Genomic DNA, 19,647 nt, shown 5'->3' on the forward strand with positions numbered 1-19,647 from the left:
ACAGCGTCTCGTTTCCCTCCCCGCGGCGGCGGAGGGGGTGTGTGGGCCTGGTGCTGGTGTTTTACTTCTCAACGTGTCCTCCTTCCTGCAGAAATTGGGTATTAGAAGTGCTGCTGAGGGCGTTTCAGCCCTCCGGCTGGCGTGACGAAGGGGTCGGTTGTTCGCCCCTTTTTGGCTGCCTCCGGTCGCCGGTGGAGTTCCTCGTGTCGCTTCACCCAGTCCCACCTTGGCCAAAGGACACTTGCTCTGTCACGGACCATCAGCGAGGCAACCCCCCCCCCCCACAAACTCAACCTCGAACCACCGCAGCCAACAGCCTGGCCTTCCAGCCCAAGCTCCCCCAGCACGGTGGAGCAGGCTGCGAGGGAGAATAAAAAAAATGAAAGGATAACACGGATTGGGGTTGCCCGCTCCAAGTTCTGCCACATCCTTCCTCCAGAAGCTATCTATCACCCCTGAAAAATCAACCCACGCGTGTATTTTGTGTCTAACCACCCCCGTTTGTAACCTGCAGCTGTTGTCAACAGAAAAGCCTTTTGAATATGTTAAGAAGACAAAAAAACCCACATGTGTGCGCCAGAAAAAAAAAAAGAAGAGATGCAGGGCTTCCCCTACCAGAAGAAACGCAGTGTTTATCCAGGCTGCGCCCACACCAGCACAATACAACGATTCTGAGGAGACTTTGCACAACGGGTGGCCGAGAGGAAAAGCTGCTGCTGGCGAAGCGGCATCGACACGGGCAGCACAGCCTCGCCTTTGTCACACTCAGAGGATCCAGAAAAGGTGAAGTGCTGCAATTTCATTTATTTTTCCAGCAGAAAACATTAACAGTGTTTTCTCGTTCACAATCCCAACCCTGACAAAGGGGTGACAAACAGTGCACGACACCTTTCTTGTCAGCAAGCAACCCGAAAAAGTATGCTGTTGTGTGTCTTCACACAATAAAGGGTAGCATCTCTTCTCTTCCAGACATTTAAATTACTGATACAATAAACTTTTAATAAGATATTCCACAAACTCATTTTACAGCAAGCATAAAGAGTTTTAACCAATAGGAGCATTTTTCACAGATAAATTCCTTTCACAGTTAAACTCCTTTCACAGTTAAAAGTGACACTGTGGCAGAATGCTTTGGATGGTTTTTCTCACGCAAAAAGCTTTTTTTTTGGTCTGCACGGGATCTCACCTGCTCATCTCACTCATCACACCCTCCCGCACACGTGCTGTTCCCAAGAGCAGGTGTGCAAGGGATTTATCGTACTACAAAAAACCACATTGGGCTGCTGGAAATCACTGCAGGCTGACGGGGTGAGGAGGCACAGAGGTGGGTGGCTTTGGGGGGGCAAAGGGGGATACACTGACTGCAGAAGCAAGTCAAAAAACCAAGACAGAAGAGCAGTGGGAGGCAGAAAAAAGCCGCAAAGAGACGCTGAAGTACTGGGCTGCTCTGAAAACCCACGGGGGAGGGTGGATGGAGAAAACTTCAGCTAAAGACGGCAGCAGGGACAGGGTTTTCTATGAGGGGTACAGAGAGCTCTCGGAACAAGCAGCCAGAGAAAGGAGTGCGGGGAAAATCCTCCCTCGGGAACAACCAGGCTGAGCCAAGACCTCGTGTGGCATTAACCCCTTCTCCGGGGAAAGGAGCAAAGGTCCGAGACAGGAACATGCCGTCCCTTCGCTGGCTTTCTGGAGGGACCGGGGTAACCCCTGCCAAAGGCCTGAGGAAAGCGCGGAGGATTTTTCTACACGATGACAGAGCAAAGATGTCGATGCCAAAAAAAATTCCACCCCTCAATTGTTGTTGGCAACTAGTGCTTCTAGTGAGAGATTATTCCGCCAAGCACCAGTACACCAAGACAACAGTCACCCCAGGGCACGCACCAGTGCGCCTTATTTCTGTAAAATACCACTTTCCTCTGGCTGCTGCTGGCTGTGCTCCCTCTGCCGGCGCTGAAGCGGGGGACTGGGATCTTTGAGAGCTTTCCCGCCAGGAATGACTTCTTAAAATCCAGGTCTGAAGTGTGGAGGACAAGGCATTCCTCTTCCTGAACACAATTAGTGGTGAGATTGGTGGGAAAAAACACCCACCCAACCATCAAGTTTAAGAAGCAGCTCAATGCAAGGAGTAATTTGCAGCGAACACTTTAGCCTGAGTAGACACCTTATAGGAGCAGCATGCTCTCCATTAAAAAAAACCCAAAAACATTGTAATACCACAAAACAGCTATTCTGAACAGAAACATTCAGTGCATCCAACAAACTCCCGCTCCCATCGCTCACCTCAGCCTGGACACCCTACGCGGAGCGCAGTCGGATTGAGCGAGCGGTGAGCTGAAAACTCAGCAGCTGTCCCACCCAACGCCACGTGGCGCCCCCGAAATAAATACAGGGGAAACCCCCCCCCCCGGCCCCACCAAACACCACAAACAACAGCTGAAGGCAGAGTCGCCTTCCCAGTCACACCAAATATATTCTCAGTAAGGCAAATGTGCTGCAATGTGGTGGTTCCTCCTTTATTTACCAGCAGGTTTTGGCCACCACTCGGGTATATTTGCAGTGAGCTTCACTTTATCGCCCGCTCTACTGAGGCAGAGTGGTTCATTTATAGTAGCTAACCTCAGCAAAGCTATACCGAGTTCACCTCCTCCAGCCCGGAACTTGCCGGCCGACTTTCCCGATTCAGTGAAGATCTCGGCACCCTCAGGAATGCCATCCTCGGGAAGAGGAGCTGAGAAGTGGACTGGCAGCAGCCGTTTGCGAATGACACCCATGTGGTGGGTCCTGGCTGTCAACTCCTGTCCAATGTAGCAGCCTTTGGTGAAGCTGATGCCATTCATGTAGGCCAGGTTTGATTCCAGAGGGAGGGCGACTCCAGGAGGGAGATCCTTCACACCTTCGGGAACTCCTAGGAAAAGAGTAAAACCAACAGGGAAATGCAGTTAAGATCTTTGATATTTAAGATTTCTGGAGTCTGCCTCGTTTGTGAGTTGTACCACCAGGAGAACCCATGAGCAGCAGCGTGAAATAATGAACTTCCCAGTACTCCCATTGGGACCCGAGTGAAAGCCATAGGTGGTGCTGACACTTAAGGGTAAACAGAGAACTGCGCTAGAACCTGATTTCAGGAAGCTTACAGCACCTCACGAGCGTGCTGGTGGAAATCCAAAGCACCGAGAGCGATGCAGACTCCCATGCAACGCCAACAGCAAAGCCCCTCTCACCCACAGCCGCAGGCAGACTTTAATGGCAACAGGAGTTATTTCTTCACAGCTAAAGAGCACCATTTTGGCCTTTTTTAAAGCCCGAATGCCAAAGGTCTGTATCATTAGCCCCCTTTTTTTTTGGTGACCAATGACACAAAACCAGACTTTTTTTGAAGCAGAGTGTCGGACCCAGCCTTCCGCAGCAGGGAGGCGGCACAGCCCCGCAGCCCAGCCCAGTCTGACCCATTAACAGCTCGCACTGGCTCAGGTTGAAGCAGAGGACCAGTCTGCCAATTAATTTAATCCGCTCTCTGCGTGGACACAGTGAAATCGATGGGAGCTCTGCGCAGGCACAGGGGCTCCCGGGACCAAGTTCTCTCTCAAATCGCTCGTCCGTCCCTTGGCCTCTGAGTTAACCCTGCGAATCCAGCCGTAGATTTTTAGGAAAGCACGTTAGGGTGTTTCCTTTTCCTTCCTTAGCAACAAGGAAAACACACAGACGATGCGTAATCCCAAAACAATCCAAATGACTCAAAACACAGAAGTTTCCCTCTAAGAAAATGAATAATCCTGGTTTTCTTTGGCTGTTAGCGTTCCTGACCCACCACCCCATAATCTTAGTAACAGGAAACTGTACCCAAATGTTGATTCTGCCACCAGATCACTTTTATCCTCAAAGTAGCAAATAATACCTGTACTTATTAACAAGCTAAACACACTGTGACATACCAGTGCGGCTTTTATAATTTATTCCTCTGTCTGATCTCAGCGTATGGACTCTGATAATAAGATGAAACTGTGAGAATACGTGAAGAAATGTCCCCAAAAAGATGAAACCGTGATCATACGTAAATAATGTCCCCAAATCCAGTGACACAGGGTGTAAAACAGGACGTGGCTTTACCTTGTTTATACCTGTGCCTGTGGTAATCCTGAATGTTTCCAAGATGACTCCCGGGGATAATCTCCGACAGATTTGCTCCCTTCTTTGTAATCAGTCTCCAGCCCATGACTTCGGTTCTGGGGTCAGGAGTTAACACCAAAGCCTGGTCTGCACGTTGAGTGAGGGAACTGGTAGTGTCTCCAGCCACCTCCCCGGGGAGGATGGCCCACAAAGAGAGGTCAAGGCAAGGGGTGATGTTTACTTTCCTCCGGATCTTGTACAGTTTCAGATGTTTTTGTAAGGCGTCCAGCACGCCGCCGTCGCACTCCAACAGGATGTGCGGCTCTTCTTCCGGACTCTCGTGAAGCCTAAAAAAAGGAACAACACCTACAAGGTCAGCAAAACAAACCCCCCACAGCGGCGGAAGCCAACGCGCTTTATCCCGAACCCAGACCTCCGGGGAATTTCCCCGCAGGCTGCTGGTGCACGCGAGAGCCGCGCTCAGCTCCTTGTAGTGAAACACCCGGCCTTTCGTCAGCCATTTGTTCTCCTTTTTTCTAGGAAATATTGTCCTCGCCATTCCTGGGGACAGAACCAGGCCCGGGCGTAGTTTTGTGCCTACAGCCAGGTGGCTTCCAGCCGGAGGAGGACCTTCCTTCAGCCGTGCCTTCCACGCGTCAACGCGCCGCCGCCGCCCCACGCGGCAGCGCCATCGTTCGCGACCCGCCGCCGCGCCCGCATCAGGGGGCTGGGTGGCGTCACGTCGCTTGGCGTGCCGTGACGTCGTTACGGAGCCCGCGAGACGGCGGGAACCGCGTGTTTCCGGATACCACCCGCGGATGCCTGAGGGCTGCTTTAAAAAAAGAGGGGGACGTCGCGCTTGTCCGCTGACGTCACTCGCAGCCGTTGCGCCCCGTGACGACAAACGCACAGAGCGAGCGCTTTTTCCCACGTTAATTTATAAAGATAAGCCACAAATGACGTGGAGAGCGGCGTGTGACATGGCCGCTGACAGCACGAAGGCCGCGCGCCCGCGCTTCCACGTCGAGAGGACGCCCCCCCCCCCCCCCCCCGCCTGGCAGTGGTTTCGCCCAGCTCCTCCCCTCCCCTCCGCTTGGTCTCACCTGTAGAGGATGAGGTCATAGAGGCAGCGGCCTTGGACGTTGAGCGCATGCGCGTAGAGCGCGCGCGGCAGCGCCGCGGCGCCGCCGCCGCCGCCGTCGCCGCCCGCGACCAGCCGCGTGACGTCATTCGTGAGGAGCCCCTGCAGCAACGGGGCGGCCTCGGCGCCCCGCACGGCCAGCAGCGCCCGGCCCAGCGGGAAACAGGCGGCGGCCCCGCTCCCCCCGCCCCGCCACAGCCGCCGCAGCCCGGGCAGCGGCGGCGGCGGCGTTGTCGTTGCCGCCGCCGCCACCGTTCCCGCCCTCACCAACATGGCGGCGGGCAGACCGAACGCTGTCAGACGGGCCCGCCGCCGTGCCCTACCGCTGCCGCCGCCATCTTGTGTGTGTCCGCCGGGGAGGGCGCCACCTGCCGGGGGGGGGGGAGCCGGCACCACCCCCTTCCCCGCAGGCTCCGCCCCCGGTCCCGGGTCTGGCAACGATCGGGAAGGGAGTCGGGCATGGAGGTGGGGAGGGGAGGGTTTGGGGAGCGATGGCAGAGCTGGTCCTGGGCACCCCCAAGCTCTGCCCTCCCGCTGCACGCAAGGACAGCGACACCCCGCTGGTCCTCCCCCGGTTTGGGCGGGGGGGGACGGTGGCCCCTGTCACGGAGATCGCGAAGGAAACCCTGAGCTGGAATAAAAACCCACCGAAGGCGGTTTTGTTGGGGGCTGTCCGGAGCACCCTGCTCTCCCGGCTGCTCTCTCCAGCCCCCTTAGTCATTCCTTCCCCCGCTGAGCCTTTAATCCCCTGCAAACCGCAGACAGGGTATGTACCCGTTCCTCTCCAGCGATATTTTGGCTAGCACGCTGGAAAACACTGCTGCTCCAAAGCTTCCTGTTTTCCACTCTATTTTAATGCTCCTTTACTTTTGCTGTAGGACACATCAGCTGCCTCTCCATCTTCTTTTAAACACTCTTGGAAAAACTGTCAGCAGCTCTGTTGTGGAATTAAAAAAAAAAAATAGCGTTTGACAGGGGGAATTTCTACTAAGCGACATTACACCAAAATAAAATCCCTGTGTTAAAAGCGTGGGAGTGAAGGTGCTGTTCCCTTCTCTCTTTTAGCGTTTGTTGGTGTTGTGGGAAGTGGACTCTGAAGGGCCCGGGTAGCCCCGGGTTTAGCTGCAGCTCCTTACGCTGGAATTCATCCCACAGTTCAAGAAATGGCCGTGAGTCATGCCTGTCATTTGTGATTGCTTTCCTCTGGTTGCCGCAAGTCGGTTTAAGGCCATTCCACCCCTTCCCGCTGCCAACACCACCACATGTGCAGCTCCGCGGGGAGGCGGCTCGCCTGGCCCAAAATGAACCCTGCGAAAAGGAGCCGTCGGTGTTCGTCGGTGTCACGGGTTGAGGCTGGACCGGCCACTGACAAATGACAGACGCTCTCTACTAACCCCTCTCCCCTCCCAAAAAGGGAAAAGGAGAGAGAACAAGGCAGAGAGAGACTTTACGGTTTGGAAAAGAAAACTAAAACAGCTTTAATGAAATAACAATAAAAGAAAAGATAATAATAAGGAAATAATGGAATATATACAATATGTACAAATATACACAAAACCAATAGCAAACTCAGCTCCCCCCACCCCGATGATGACACATCCCCACCACACTGCAGGGCTGGCACTGGGGCAGTCCCAGGCTGGACTGGGCAGCAGACAGGGACGGGAGGCAGGAGCTGGACTCAGGCCCTGGATTCAGGGACGCACGGGTCGGGATGGACGACAGAAGGACAGACAGAGCCCTCCTCAGGTGTCGCCATCGAAGAAGAGAGCTTGACCCTGGGGACCCCTCAGCTTTGCACTGACCGTGCCGTCCGTGGGGTGGAACACTCGGTGGGTCAGGTTTGGGTCCCCTGGCTGGTTCGCTCCTCCCTGCAGGGGCGGCCTTTTTCGGGCTGGGGACCCTTTTCCCTCCCGCAGCCCAACACGGGCACAAGACTCAGCAGTGACCTTGGTCGCTCCAAGAACCAGTCCCAGCCAGGGCCTCTCTGCATCCCATCCCTTGGTACCAACTATAAACATCAGGGGTTGGCACTGCTGGAGCAGTCCCTGGCTGGAAAACCGTGCTGCTGGTTCAGAAAGTGCCGTTAGAGGAGACTTGACTGAAAAGTTAAAGCACTAAAGCAGAATTAGTTCTGATTTAGCCCAAACCGGGACAGTCGGGACGAGTGACGCCGGTGCCGAGCCCTGACTCCAACCCACGGAACCTAAAACCCTGAGCGAAGGGGCTCGGGTTTTTGGCTCTGCAGTTGCGACGGCAGCAGACGGCACGTTCGGCCGGCTGGTCCTCAGGCAGCACCGGGCTTGCCCCGCGTGCGCCGGCAGCGATAACCTTATCACATATTGCCCTGTGCGGGGAGGGGACACAGATCCACTGCCGCCAGCAGATACGACGCAGGGCTTTCGTCCCTGAATTCAGCCCTGGCCCTGCTCGGAGGTGACGCTTGGAGGCTGCGCGGGCAGAGCAGGTGGAGAACTCAAACCAGGCGGCGGATGCGATTTTGAGGTGACCTCGGCGTGCGAGCGCGCTCTGCCCGGCTGCTGGCACGTGCTGCGCGTGAAAAACGGGGCTGAGGAACCCTGCCTGCCTTTAATCCGGGGCTGAAGGCGCAGAGAGCTGTTGCCCGTTGCGGTTTTCTCCTTTCTCTCCCTGGAAGTGGGAATGGGCCAAGAGCAAGGGGTGCGCTTTGCTTTTCAGAGATCCCGGAGAAGGGGGAGAGTCACGTTATCTGGACTCACAGCGGGGCTGAGGCTCCAGGGTCCAACAGGCACCGTGGACTTGCGGCTGGGTCCAGGTTTGGCTCTTCCTTGCCCGGTGCCACGTCCCTGCTGCACCCACCAAGACACAAATGGTGGCCACCCCAGGAGCGGCCCTTTGCTGGTTCTCGATGCCGGCCCATGCTGTGTCTTAACCATCGCGTGTGTCGTAGCAGACCTCACAGAGCGGAGTTGAAAAGGTGGCAAGAGAAAGAAAAATGAAAATGGAAAAGAATCAGGAAGCCAGTTTGAGCCTTTATTTGTTTTTTCACTTCCTACAGCTTTTGACCACTTATTTTTCTGAGTTTTCTTTTCTTTTAGCACAGTTATGCTGCCAGTGGAGTAGCATTTCAACATTTCGGTGGTCCAAACATACAACTCTGCACGTTTAGTGCACTGAAGTTGACTCAGGGAATGGTTTGAGGAAAGCCATAGCGTGGTTGAGACCTGCAACGCTGAGAGTCAGGGGCACGTTTGTGCCAGCCCTCACCGAGCGTGTGTCTGTCTGAACTAAAAGTAGGGGACCTGAAACCTGGTTGGAGGGACAACGTGATTCCCAGAGCTTTCTGTGAGATGAATTTGGTGGACCTTGGGCCATTCTTCCCCATTCTCCACATCGGTTGCTCGACGCTCTTCGGATGAAGTTACGGTGACTTTAAACCTCGCTAGCACAGCAGGACGCGTCTCCGGCGGGATCAAATGCTGCTGCCTTTGCTCACGAGAGCAATATTGCGCTTGGTTGATACCCTCCCGTAGGATTAATACCGTGGTGCTGAGTGATGTCATCTCCCTTGCTGGTATCCTTGAAGCAGAGGTTGCATCTGACATGCCGTGCTTCAAGCAGCAAGCATGGCATGACACACTGCTGTGTTTAAAGCTCCCAGACACAGTCACGGATCTTCTCTTCCCTGCCCTCCGAAGCCACAGTCTCAGCTCAGGAACTGAGTAAAAAAAGGAAAGCGTGATCAAAAAGGAGTCTGTGTCCTCAGTTCTCTTCTCCGTGTCTATGCTTTGAAGGCAGTTGAGGAGCATCAAAATGTGCTGGTGTTGAGCCAGGCCAGCGGAGGCAGGGGGAATTTTGACAGGCAAGTTCTCTGCGATGCTCGGTCAACTTCTGCCAGAGCCTCTGGTGTAAAATATCTAAAATCATACTGGGAAAACAGCCCTCTCTTACATGGAATTCATCTACCCAAATGTGGGCAGCCACACCCGAGTGGGCTGGGCTCCTTTGGAGATAAAACGACACTTTCAGGATGCCTCATTTCACCCTGAAGCCTCTGTGTAAACTGAATCGCGTCGGCAGCACCTAAGATGTGCCAGTTCTCCCCATGGACTCCAAGTGGTCCTGGGTGGACCAGCTCCTTGCGGGCATCTGTCTTGGTTTGAAAGACAGGTGTCTGCGGAGGAAGGCAGGAGCCTCCCTTGAAATGGAAAGTGCAACCCCCTTCCCTCCAAATTATTGTAATTTTGAAATTAACGGGCCTTCGGGCAAAGATATGGGGAATAGGAGTAACAGTTCTTTAGTTATATATATATATATATATATATATATATATATATATATAACACAAGGCATGGAAAAACAAACAACCCACTGGTTTACACTGACAGAGTCAGGAATACAACCTGACACCCTGTTAGGGTGGCAGTAGCAGTCTGATAAGATGCTGGCTGCAGTCCTCCTGAAGCGATGGGTGTAGTTCTGTGGAAGCAGCGATCAGGTAAAAGGGTCTGGTCTTCCTCCGAAGGTCCAGTGGTAGGTAGGTAGCTCTTGTCCTCTGGAACTCCAGTGGGGGGAAAACTCCTCCGGGAATCCAGTGGAAGAAGGCTGCTAGGGTGTTGGAGATCTCAGTTTTTATTTGGCATGGACTGCTTGGCTCCTTCCCCCCGGGGTGGAGCATCTCACCATGGGATGGGGAGTCGTGAGGCAGTTCCTTGATGGGCCATGAACAGGAGATAGCCCAGGAGCGAGTTACCGATGGGTCAGGCGATAAGGCATTGTTGTGCCCATGAACAGGAGATAGTCCAGAGGGGGGAGGCAGGGAGCACCGCCCCACCTGGTCTCAACAGCTCCTGAAGATGGTCACAGAATATTTTTTTTTCCTTTTGGCACATTTTACACTGTAACCTAGGACAGCATCTAACGGTAGTGGAGATGTCTCTCCTCTACACCTAAGGCTTTCCGCATCACAGCGAGACCGTGAAAGCTACAGCTCCCTCTTGTTCGTGGCACTGCACCCACACCAGCCAGGTGAATCGTCCCCCGCCAGCTTCGTCATTTCTAGCAGTGTTTGTGGAAGGAGAGCTGGCAGCATGGGGTGGCAAGGTGACAGGACACAAGCCCTATCCCAAAGGGGACATCCCCTGAAATCCCTCCCTCCCTCGGTGGAACATCTCTCATCCAGGCTGGTGTGTCGGGACGACTCAGAAACCGTTCTCACAGCTAAGAAAATGGTGAAAAGGGACAGACATTCGCTCTCTGGTCCTCACCAGTCCCTGGGCAGTTGCACAAGCTGTCGGCAGCCTCTTGCTCCATCAGCTTTCCGCTCTCTGCTCTCCCAGTGCCCCCATGTCTGGGGCTTGCTGGCTGCTGTGGCAGCAGGACAGCCTGGGGCTCCCACCCACGAGGGCTCATCCTCGGCGTTTATTCATCCATAACTCAGCTGCCCCGGCGTAATGCAGGGATAACTGCTGTCTCCCCGCAGCCAGCCCTGCGGGTTAATGCTGGGATAATAAACTCATTTTCTCCAGCTTTTTCTTGGGGTGCTAAGCATGAACTCTCATCCATGAACCCACGTGAGCTGCAGTGATTCAACCCTAACCCTGCGCATTAAATACTCCCCGAGCTGCGCTGCGGGAGGTCAGTCGCAGGCGGCCAGCAGCCGGGACGTGAGGCTGCGGTAAACCATAGCAGCACTTCTGGCATGGGGACAATATCCCACAAGTCTTGGAGAGGAAAACACAGATTGTTGGGGGGGTGGGGGGGGCTGGGCGATGCGAAGGCTGGTGAAGATGATAGGGGGAGATTGCAAGGACAACAGGCTGGATGCAGAAATAGAGCAAAGGGGCAGCTGAGCTTACAAGGAGCGGGTCTGTGAACCCAAGGGGCTGTTCTGAGCTAGCTGGGCTGAAAAGGGAGGTAAAGCTGTGATTAGCATTTCACTGAGGGGAGCGATTAGGAGCTGGTGAGGCGCTGTTGACAGGAATAACGTCTGCAGCGTGGAGCAGCTAATAAAAAAGATGAGTGGTGTGATCCCAGAGAGAATGAGCCGCTGGAAAGTCACTGGTGTTTTCAGCCTGGCTTTCTAAAGAAATCCGTTGGGGTTTTTTTTGCGATTGCTCTGTGTGTTCCCAAACTACAGGCAGAGGGAGGCTGCTTTTGCCATTTCTCCTTGTGTTTTCGCCCTCTGGTTCTGCCCTCCCTCCATGGACGCTGTGCCCACGACGGTCTGCAGCAGCAGCAATTTGGAGGTGACCTGGGGACAAGGCTGAGGCTGCTCCTCACTCGCTTACTCCCCTCTGATGCCGGTCACCCAGGGCATTGGGGCAGGACGTGGCTGCCCATGGGTTGGGGCACAGAGACATTGAGCGAGCCTAACAGTGAGGGATGAAGGCTGCTGGTGAGGAAGACTCGCTACAGGGTTCGTTTCTGCTTGACTGTAGCTGGCACCTGCATCAAGCTACGATCAGCCACCCATGGGTGCTTCTACATCCGAGCAAGTCTGGTACCAACCCAGCATCCAACATCAAGGACAAGTTTACTCTGTTCCTCAGACCTTGCTGGTTTGAAGGACACCTTGTTATTTAGCAAAGTTTTCCTTTCTTTTTGGGTGTTTTATGCAGAGGGTGTGACCTACGAGGCTGAAGTGCTTCTGACTATTGACCCTCCTCGTGGACCTGTTAGAGGATCCTGTTCTCTGTTTCTTGGCGGGAGCTGGTCCTGCTCGTGCCAAAGAAGTCGTAAAGATACCATAACGGTCAGAGAAACAGGAAAAACCCCATATTTCTCTCCAGAATTTGTTTCCTAAACAATCTTTGGACAGGGGTTGTGAGTGAACGTGCCTGTTATCTAATGGGAGGAGCAAAGGCTGAGGTCGTTCAGAAAGGCAGGCTTTCTCACAAGTGCTTTCCTGTCATTTACTCAGCTTGAATCATCAGTTTCTCCCAGATTCTGCAAAGTTTTCTTGCTTTTGAGAGTACAGGCTTTCCTAAGCAGCTTCAGCACCATGCCTGAAGGAACTGTAGGCAGTGATTCATCAGAGAGACAACACAGCCCAAACAACTAGAAGGTCAACTACTTCTTAAGGCAAAAATATTTTGCTGTGATTTATAGCCATATCTGGGAAAACAGAGCTCTTACATGGCTAAAACAGGCAAATAATAGATCGAGAAGAATTTCTTGTCATCAACACTCCGCGCCCTTGTCACGAAAACATCACACTCTTTGCATACTGTAACAAAATGTAAGTTTTATTCCGTTTTATTAGTAATGGATGTGGAACAGCCAGCTGAAGTGTTTGACTGATGCGTCTTTCTCTTTTGACCAGTGTTTAATATCCTAACTACAGTCCAGATGTAACATTTACACTGAAAAATACTTACAGATTCAACCTCAGACTCAAAAAACCTCTAGTACAAATACAGTTAGTACATAAAAAAATGAACAACAACAAAAAAAAATAACAATCCCAGAAACTTCAAAACAGCACAGACTGGTTATGGCCTTGAGTTAAGTTCAAGTATTTCCCAGTGGAATGCAATGCAAGCAACAAGGTAATCTGGCTTTTACGTGGGGCATTCCAGGCCCTGAATGGTAAGAATAGAAATATAAGTGTGGGCACTTTATCCGACCAAGTTTAGCAAGAGAGTCAACATTTACGATTAGTTCAGCTACAGAGCTAAACCCGTCTTGTGTGTGAACAAAAACTACTAACCTGTAAAAAAAAAAAAAAAGCAAAGCATTAATTATAATCCTGGCATTTCTTCCATGGCCGACGCTGCCCGTTGTCTAATTGAAATTCCTCGAGATGCTGGTTTAGTTTGTAATGGTTGTGATGGGTTTTTTGCTTGTGGTTATGCTTATTTTGCCTCTCTATCCTTTTCCTTCCTGAACTGACATGATAAAAGAAGGGACTTTTACTCCTGCCCCGAAAGGAGTGGCTCCTGCAGGGACGTTAATGCGTGTCGGTCACCTTTGTGGCAGTGACTCCGTGGAAAGACACAATATCCTAAAGGCTTTAGGGGCTGCGGAGTGTGGGAAGAACAGGGGAAGTGAGTAATTCAGTATATGTAATAATAATAATAATAATAATAATAATCCTTTATATTTCTAGGACTGTCTGACTCATGCTGGCTCCTTTGTGTGGCTCAGATGGGATCTGGGAGTACTGCGGTCCCTCCTCCCCAGGCTCAGAGAAGTCAGTGGTGTCCTCCAGGCTGGCTGGGACCTTGCAGGCAACTTTGCATCTCTCCCAGGCAGCCCACAACACCAGAGCAGTCCTGCTGAGAATGTGCCCTTGTGCTTCCGTCCCTGTCAAAATGCTTGGAAAACATAGGAAAGCGAGATCAGCTCCTGTTCGCAAAGCATTTTGTGCAAGGAAGCGTTTCAAGCCTGATAGACGAGCAGGGCTGGCTGGAAGGACGGCTGAGAGAGCAGTTACCCTGGCTCCCTGCCTGATGAGGAGGTTGTATTGATCGCCCAAGAGTCTGCCCTGGCTCTAGTACTCGTCAATATTGCAATTATTGACTCTCACTATGGAAAACAGTGTGTGCGTATTAAATATGATGGTGACACCAGCTGGGAGGAGGCTGCAAAGCTGCTGCAGGACCGACAGATGATTCAAACCCCCCCCCCCCTCTTGGTGCACTGGGTCTGCGGTGTGAAAATAAAAAGGCAGCTTGAAAGAGGACAGGAAGATCCTGACTGTACAAGCACATATCTGAAGAGGGAAGTAATCCCCATGCCTGGGGTTTTGGGGAGCATCAGGGTGGCAGATGGGTGCATGAAGAGGAGCAGAGTGGGAGGGTGTCCCGAGGACCAGCACTGCCACACTGCTGCGAAGATGAGGACTGGCTGGTGGTGGTTCAAAGACACCAAGGAAAACCATGCTAGAAAAGCAGCCCTTGGACAAAGGTTGATAAGACTACACTTGTTTAGCTTAAAGCAGACTGGAGGAGGATGAAAAAAGTCTTCAAACACCCAAACGCTTCTGCAGCCTTTAAAGGCATGAGATGTTCTCCATGGCTGCTGAGGAGAGGAGGTGCCAGGGATTGCAGCGAGGAGGGACTTGTGTTAGCCATTAAGGAAGCACCTGATGGTGGCAAGTTGGGGAGAATATCCACTGTCCTTTCCAGCCCTGTTGCTCTAAGTATCTCTGAACCTCCAGCCATGGAGCTCAGGGCTCTCCTCCCATCAGGCACTGACCACCTATATTGCTGTGGAAGGGGGTATAGCCCTGCTGTATAAAATGGGTTTAATGATTCTGTCAGGTCTCTATGATCAGGTTTTGAGGGTTTCTGGCTTCAAATCTGCCCCTGCCCCTTTCCCCGTGGTGAGGCCAGGATGGTTTCCTGAAGCGAGCACAAAGGAGGCACATGCCCATCCCTGCGTTTGGTGACTCACTGCTGAATCTGCAGGTCAGCAGGAGCTGAGGGGCTGATCTGAGTCACTGGAAAATGCTCAAGCCATGTCTGGGGCTGAGGGAGGTGTCGCTGGTATGGGCAGGAGAAACCCAAAATCCAGACTCCTGCACAGCACAGCGCCTTCCGGCATTGCGTGGGAAGGATGATTTTATCCCGGGCTGTGATATTGCTACTCATCAAAAAGGAATCACAAAAACCCACGCAGCATCCAACCATCGTGCTCCTCAGAGTTTCCATCCTTCCCTTGGGATCCTGACTTCAAATACATGCTCTTTCCCACAGGACACAGGGCTGGCGATGAACAGGGAGAAGTCACATCAAAGCAGAGGACAAGCTTGTGCCCTGGACAGCTGTAATTACTAGGGAGCAAATTTCCACCTAGCAGCACCTCTGCTCTCCTCCCCAGCAGCCCTGGGCTGTGGACCTGCATGCAGTTATCTTCATGGCAGCAGCATCGTCAGCCACCAGCTTCTTCTGCATTGCCTGGCACGTCCCCAGCCATGGAGGAGAACACATTCCCAAACATGGGACAAGGACAAACAGCACATTTGGATATGTTTGTCTCCCCGCCACTGTGGTGTGAACTTTCTGAGCCTTTCATTCAAAATTCACGGCAGAAAGGCCATCCCTCTGCACGACAGATACGTGTTACTACTGACCGTTGCTGCTGGGGGGGATGCACTGACCCTCCTCCTGGATGCAGTTGTCCTTTTTCAAGGGGAAGAACTTTAGCAGCGAGAGCAGGCAGCACTCCAGGCATTTCACCGTGCCTTCAGCGGGACCAGGAACAAGCCTGAAAATGTTCCCCAGACTGTTATGCAAAGCCACAGTGAATATTTACAGCTGGGGACCTTGTAGGATGTCTCTTTGCTTTCTTTTTAGACCTACTTTTTTGCTGCCAGCACCATTCTCTCATGGCATGGCACAGCTCAGTCAAGGTTCCCAGCAGCTGAAGGCGATACCCAAGTTCTCTGCCTGTTCCCCAGAGTGGCCAAAGGGCCCGGACACCTGAGGAACAGGCATCCTCAAGGCTTTCAGGGACTGATCTCAAGGACATGAGAAAGATGCCCAGCAAGAAGTCATGTAGATCCAGTAGATGAGAAATACTGGCATGGGGACCTGCATGCGACTTTGGGTGGCTGGCACGGCCCTGAGGGAGCACCCGGCACAGGGATGGCGCTGTGTTTGGTGAGGATTTACCTTTTTTTGTGTTAGGTTTGATCGTCAAGGCTCTACCTGTTTGGGTTCTCCACGGTGGTGAATCAACTACTGGTCTCTTGGAAGGTTGTGAGAGCATCTGCCAAGCCACAGGCATCTTAGGAACATCTCAGGGATGAGACCCCTTCTGAGGCACAGCACAGTGGGGCAGCGACTGCTTTCAGCCTCCACCATTTGGCAGGAGATACTCCCTGTGCTCCCAGTGACGATGTTTTCCTTCTATTTTCTGTTACTGGAGGGGAACAAAGCCACAGCCTCATAGCTGTGCAAGAGGCACGGCATGAAACCACCCTGACACTGCATGTCCTCTGCATTATCAGGAGGCTTGGCGCTCAGCAGCTTGATTTTAATATGCCCCTAGACTCCTGTAGCTGCATGAAAACCACCCTAAAACCAAACCAAGCTGAAAAAAGCTCCCCATAAACTAGGGGAAAACTTCCTGCTACTGTCCCGGTCCTGTCCCCACTGAAGCCAGATCTTCTGCTAAGCCCCTCAAGCAAGTGTATGAAACCTGCCAGTTCCCTAGGTGAGGCTGGAGGCTGGAAGCCCAAAGGCTGCTCTGGGAAGAGATCAACCATAGTCCTGGACCAGATGAGTTTTCCCAGGGAAGGTAGAAGGCTGTGAAATTACCAGAGGGTTGATATTACATTTATATATATCTCTCTATGTCTATATTCACACACACATGTTCATATGTGTCTGTATATATACGTACATGTACACACACACACACATCATAGACACACTATGCATAGATCTGCCGTCTGCCACTATTTATAAGGGCTTGATTAAACAGAAAAACAAATTTGCCAACACCGATCTTCCCATCTCGATGAAAATTCAGCAAATAAAGCAGTCTAAAACCTTTATGATTTTGTTTTCCTGGTTGCATAAAGGCACTTTCTGGTGATGTGAAGCAGCAGTTTGTTAAAAACACTGTAACCGCAACGATTCCCGTCACATCTGTAGCAAGCACTACACAGGCACCAGTATGACACAATGTCCCTGCTCGCTCCTGCTGCGCAGTGTGTGTGATCCTATTTGTTTTTTGCTTCGACGCAGAGGAATGAAAGACGAAAACCTTCGCTGCTGTGCTTTTAAGGTCTCCCTGTGTAAGACAGTCGCTGTGTTTCTGCCCCATAACCTGATGTGGGTGCCAGCTCATGGCTCGCAGCATCGAAAATGCCTTCGTTTCCAGCGATGCCCGCTAGAACATCGAACAATTCAGGAAGGACATCAGCTGTGAGCGTGTCATGAAGGTTCATGCAATACATCAGTCGTTTTCTTTTCAAGGGATTGGAAATTAATTTTGATTAAGGATGTTTAGTAATTAAACACTGCCTGACCTACAGCACTCTAACCTTGCCATGCAGGAGGGGAGCTGCTATCTGTCGGCCTGACTTTCCTCCTGAGCCACCAGCAGCTCCGCTTCCCATCGCAGCACGTTGTACAGTCCCTGTTGGGTGCTCCGGTGGGGACCGAAGGGGTGGGAGATACAAGGGGTTTGCTGTTGCTCACTGGAGGTTCCCAACTGGAGAATGTGTTGGAAACAGGAAAGAATGTCTTTTGTTAACGCCCAGGAAGACAGCACTGAATTGGTCTGAAATTCCTTTTCTCTCCTAACTTCCTTATAAACATTAAAATTCCGCCCGTGCCCTGTGAAAAAAAAATGCAAGACAATACCAAAAAAACCCAGAAACAAATCAAAATAAAACCCCCACTCACGCTGCCCTCTCTCCTTTAGATGAAGCTATATCCATACAGACGTCTTTCCATCCTTACTGCTTGAGCTCCCTTTCTCCAAGCAAGCCTTGGGTTTAGCACCTTGTTTCTCCTGGGCGGTGTTGGCCCTGTTCTGCTCTACCACCGTGCCACCTGAGGCGGGACTGCTGGTTCGAGAAGGTTGCGTGTTGCCCTGGGTGCTGCTGTAGCTCTGAAACGCTATGTCTAACTGCTCCTGGGCCACTCGTAAGTGTTTGTGAAGGGTGGACAAGTCTGCTGGGAGGTTCTCATCGGGGCTGGTGCACTGCTGCTCCTGAGCGACGTTAGCCAAGTTCTGCTCGTGAGCCATCAGGCTGTTGGGGATCTTGGTGGACTTCTCTGATTTTACTACCAGGTTGTACTCAGGAGGGCAGGAGATGTTCTTTGGGTAGGCGTAGTTGTAGGGAGGCTGCCTAAAGCTGTTGATTTTGCGGTTGCGAATTGCATCTCGGATGGTCCCGAACCCCAGGTGAAACATCTCACACATGTTCAGCAATAAGCACAGGCAGCTCACGACGTACATCACCAGGAGAAAGATGGTCTTCTCTGTTGGCCGGGACACAAAGCAGTCCACCGTGTGAGGGCAAGGGACTCTGTTGCAGACGTAATAGGCTTCTACCTCAAAACCGTAGAGTAAATATTGCCCTATCAAAAAGCAAACTTCAAACGAGGCTCTGGTAAGTAGCTGGAAGACATAGATTTTCATCAGTCCTTCTTGCTGGATGCGCCTCCTCCCATCGTGCTTTTGTTGCTCTTTGCTCTTGGGCTTGGCTTTGGCTTTCTCGTGTTCTGCTGTGTCGTCAGAGATCATGGGCTCCTCTTCGTCAGCCTCCATCGGGTCCTCCATGTTGCGCACTGCCTGCCAGTTCAAAGCGAACTGCTTCTTCTTCTTGAATCCCTTGAACTTCTTCTCCTCCTCCGCCGACCGGGCGATCCTGTGGATGGCATAGCCCAGGTACATGACCGAAGGGGTGGATATCATGATGATCTGGAAGACCCAGAACCTGACGTGTGACAGCGGCGCGAAGGCATCGTAACACACGTTGTCGCAGCCGGGCTGCTTGGTGTTACAGGTGAACTTGCTCTGCTCATCGGAGTAGATGGACTCCCCCCCCACTGCTGTCAAGACAATGCGGAAGACGATGAGCACGGTGAGCCAGACCTTCCCCACAAAGGTGGAGTGATTGTGAATCTCTTCTAGCAGGCGGGTTAGAAAGCTCCAGCTCATGTTGGTCATAAGGGCTACTCAGTTATAACCTGCAGGAAGAGGGGGAAATAAAAAACGTAGCTGTAAGTTAACATCTGTGGCTACAGTCAGCGATACGGCTGTGACATTGGCACGTCTGTCAAAGAGACACCCTTCGCTGCTGCAGCCTCTCTCCCCAGGACCTGTGAGAGATCGTGACACGGGGCTGACCATGAGAACGCAGCATCGGGGAACGATCCATGGCCAGTGTGGGGACATGCTGCACGACCGTAAGCAGAGGCAGGGATACCTGGTGGTACTAGATAAACACAGATCAATAACACAACAAACCACAGCACCTACCGGATTCACCATTACCTGCTTTTATGCCCATTTCAAGACGTTGCTGAGCTGTAAGGAGGGTTTGGGTGACTGTAAAAGTGAACGCAAGGCACCATGGAAGCCACCTGGGCACAAAGAGGTGCTTAACTTGTGGTAATCTCTTACTTACACCTCATGGGCTCAAGTGCCTGAGCTGAAAGCGAGAGTAGAGGATGCTGCCCACAGCACAGAGCCTTGCACTGCTGAAATATCTTTTGTTAGCAAACCCAGAAAAATGCAAAGAATCAGCAAAAGAATGGGAATATTTATGTTTACAGGCTGATGGCCCTTTTAAGTTCCTTTTGAAAAAACAAAACAAAACAAATGCTTAATCAAATGCAGACTGTTTTAAAAATAAACCATGCCTTTATTAGAAGACCTGGACAGCTGGGGAGGAAGAGCTTGTAATAAGCACTTTGTGTTTAGCTTAACTTGCAGTGGGGGCTCAGCCCAAG

At 52.1% G+C, this 19,647-nt stretch overlaps 2 protein-coding genes across 3 annotated transcripts; both read right to left on the bottom strand.

Moving 5' to 3' along the window:
• Positions 1–784: 784 nt before the first annotated feature.
• On the bottom strand, positions 785–5,521 carry IBA57 (iron-sulfur cluster assembly factor IBA57). Its single transcript, XM_086466759.1, has 3 exons — positions 5,211–5,521; positions 4,108–4,454; positions 785–2,905 (listed from the first exon to the last, which is right to left on the bottom strand). The coding sequence occupies exons 1-3, from the start codon at positions 5,519–5,521 to the stop codon at positions 2,514–2,516; spliced, it is 1,050 nt and encodes a 349-aa protein (XP_086322885.1). The 3' UTR covers positions 785–2,513.
• Positions 5,522–17,614: 12,093 nt separating this feature from the next.
• Positions 17,615–18,862, bottom strand: GJC2 (gap junction protein gamma 2). 2 transcript variants are annotated; one of them, XM_086466739.1, is made up of 2 exons: positions 17,788–18,862; positions 17,615–17,724 (listed from the first exon to the last, which is right to left on the bottom strand). In XM_086466739.1, the coding sequence occupies exons 1-2, from the start codon at positions 18,860–18,862 to the stop codon at positions 17,615–17,617; spliced, it is 1,185 nt and encodes a 394-aa protein (XP_086322865.1). The 2 variants fall into 2 exon arrangements, with proteins under 2 accessions (XP_086322865.1, XP_009955222.1); XM_009956920.2 differs by having other exon boundaries at positions 17,615–18,862.
• Positions 18,863–19,647: the final 785 nt, after the last annotated feature.

The sequence above is a fragment of the Leptosomus discolor genome, chromosome 6 (assembly GCF_034619465.1).
Source record: "Leptosomus discolor isolate bLepDis1 chromosome 6, bLepDis1.hap2, whole genome shotgun sequence".
Lineage (NCBI taxonomy): Eukaryota > Metazoa > Chordata > Aves > Leptosomiformes > Leptosomidae > Leptosomus > Leptosomus discolor.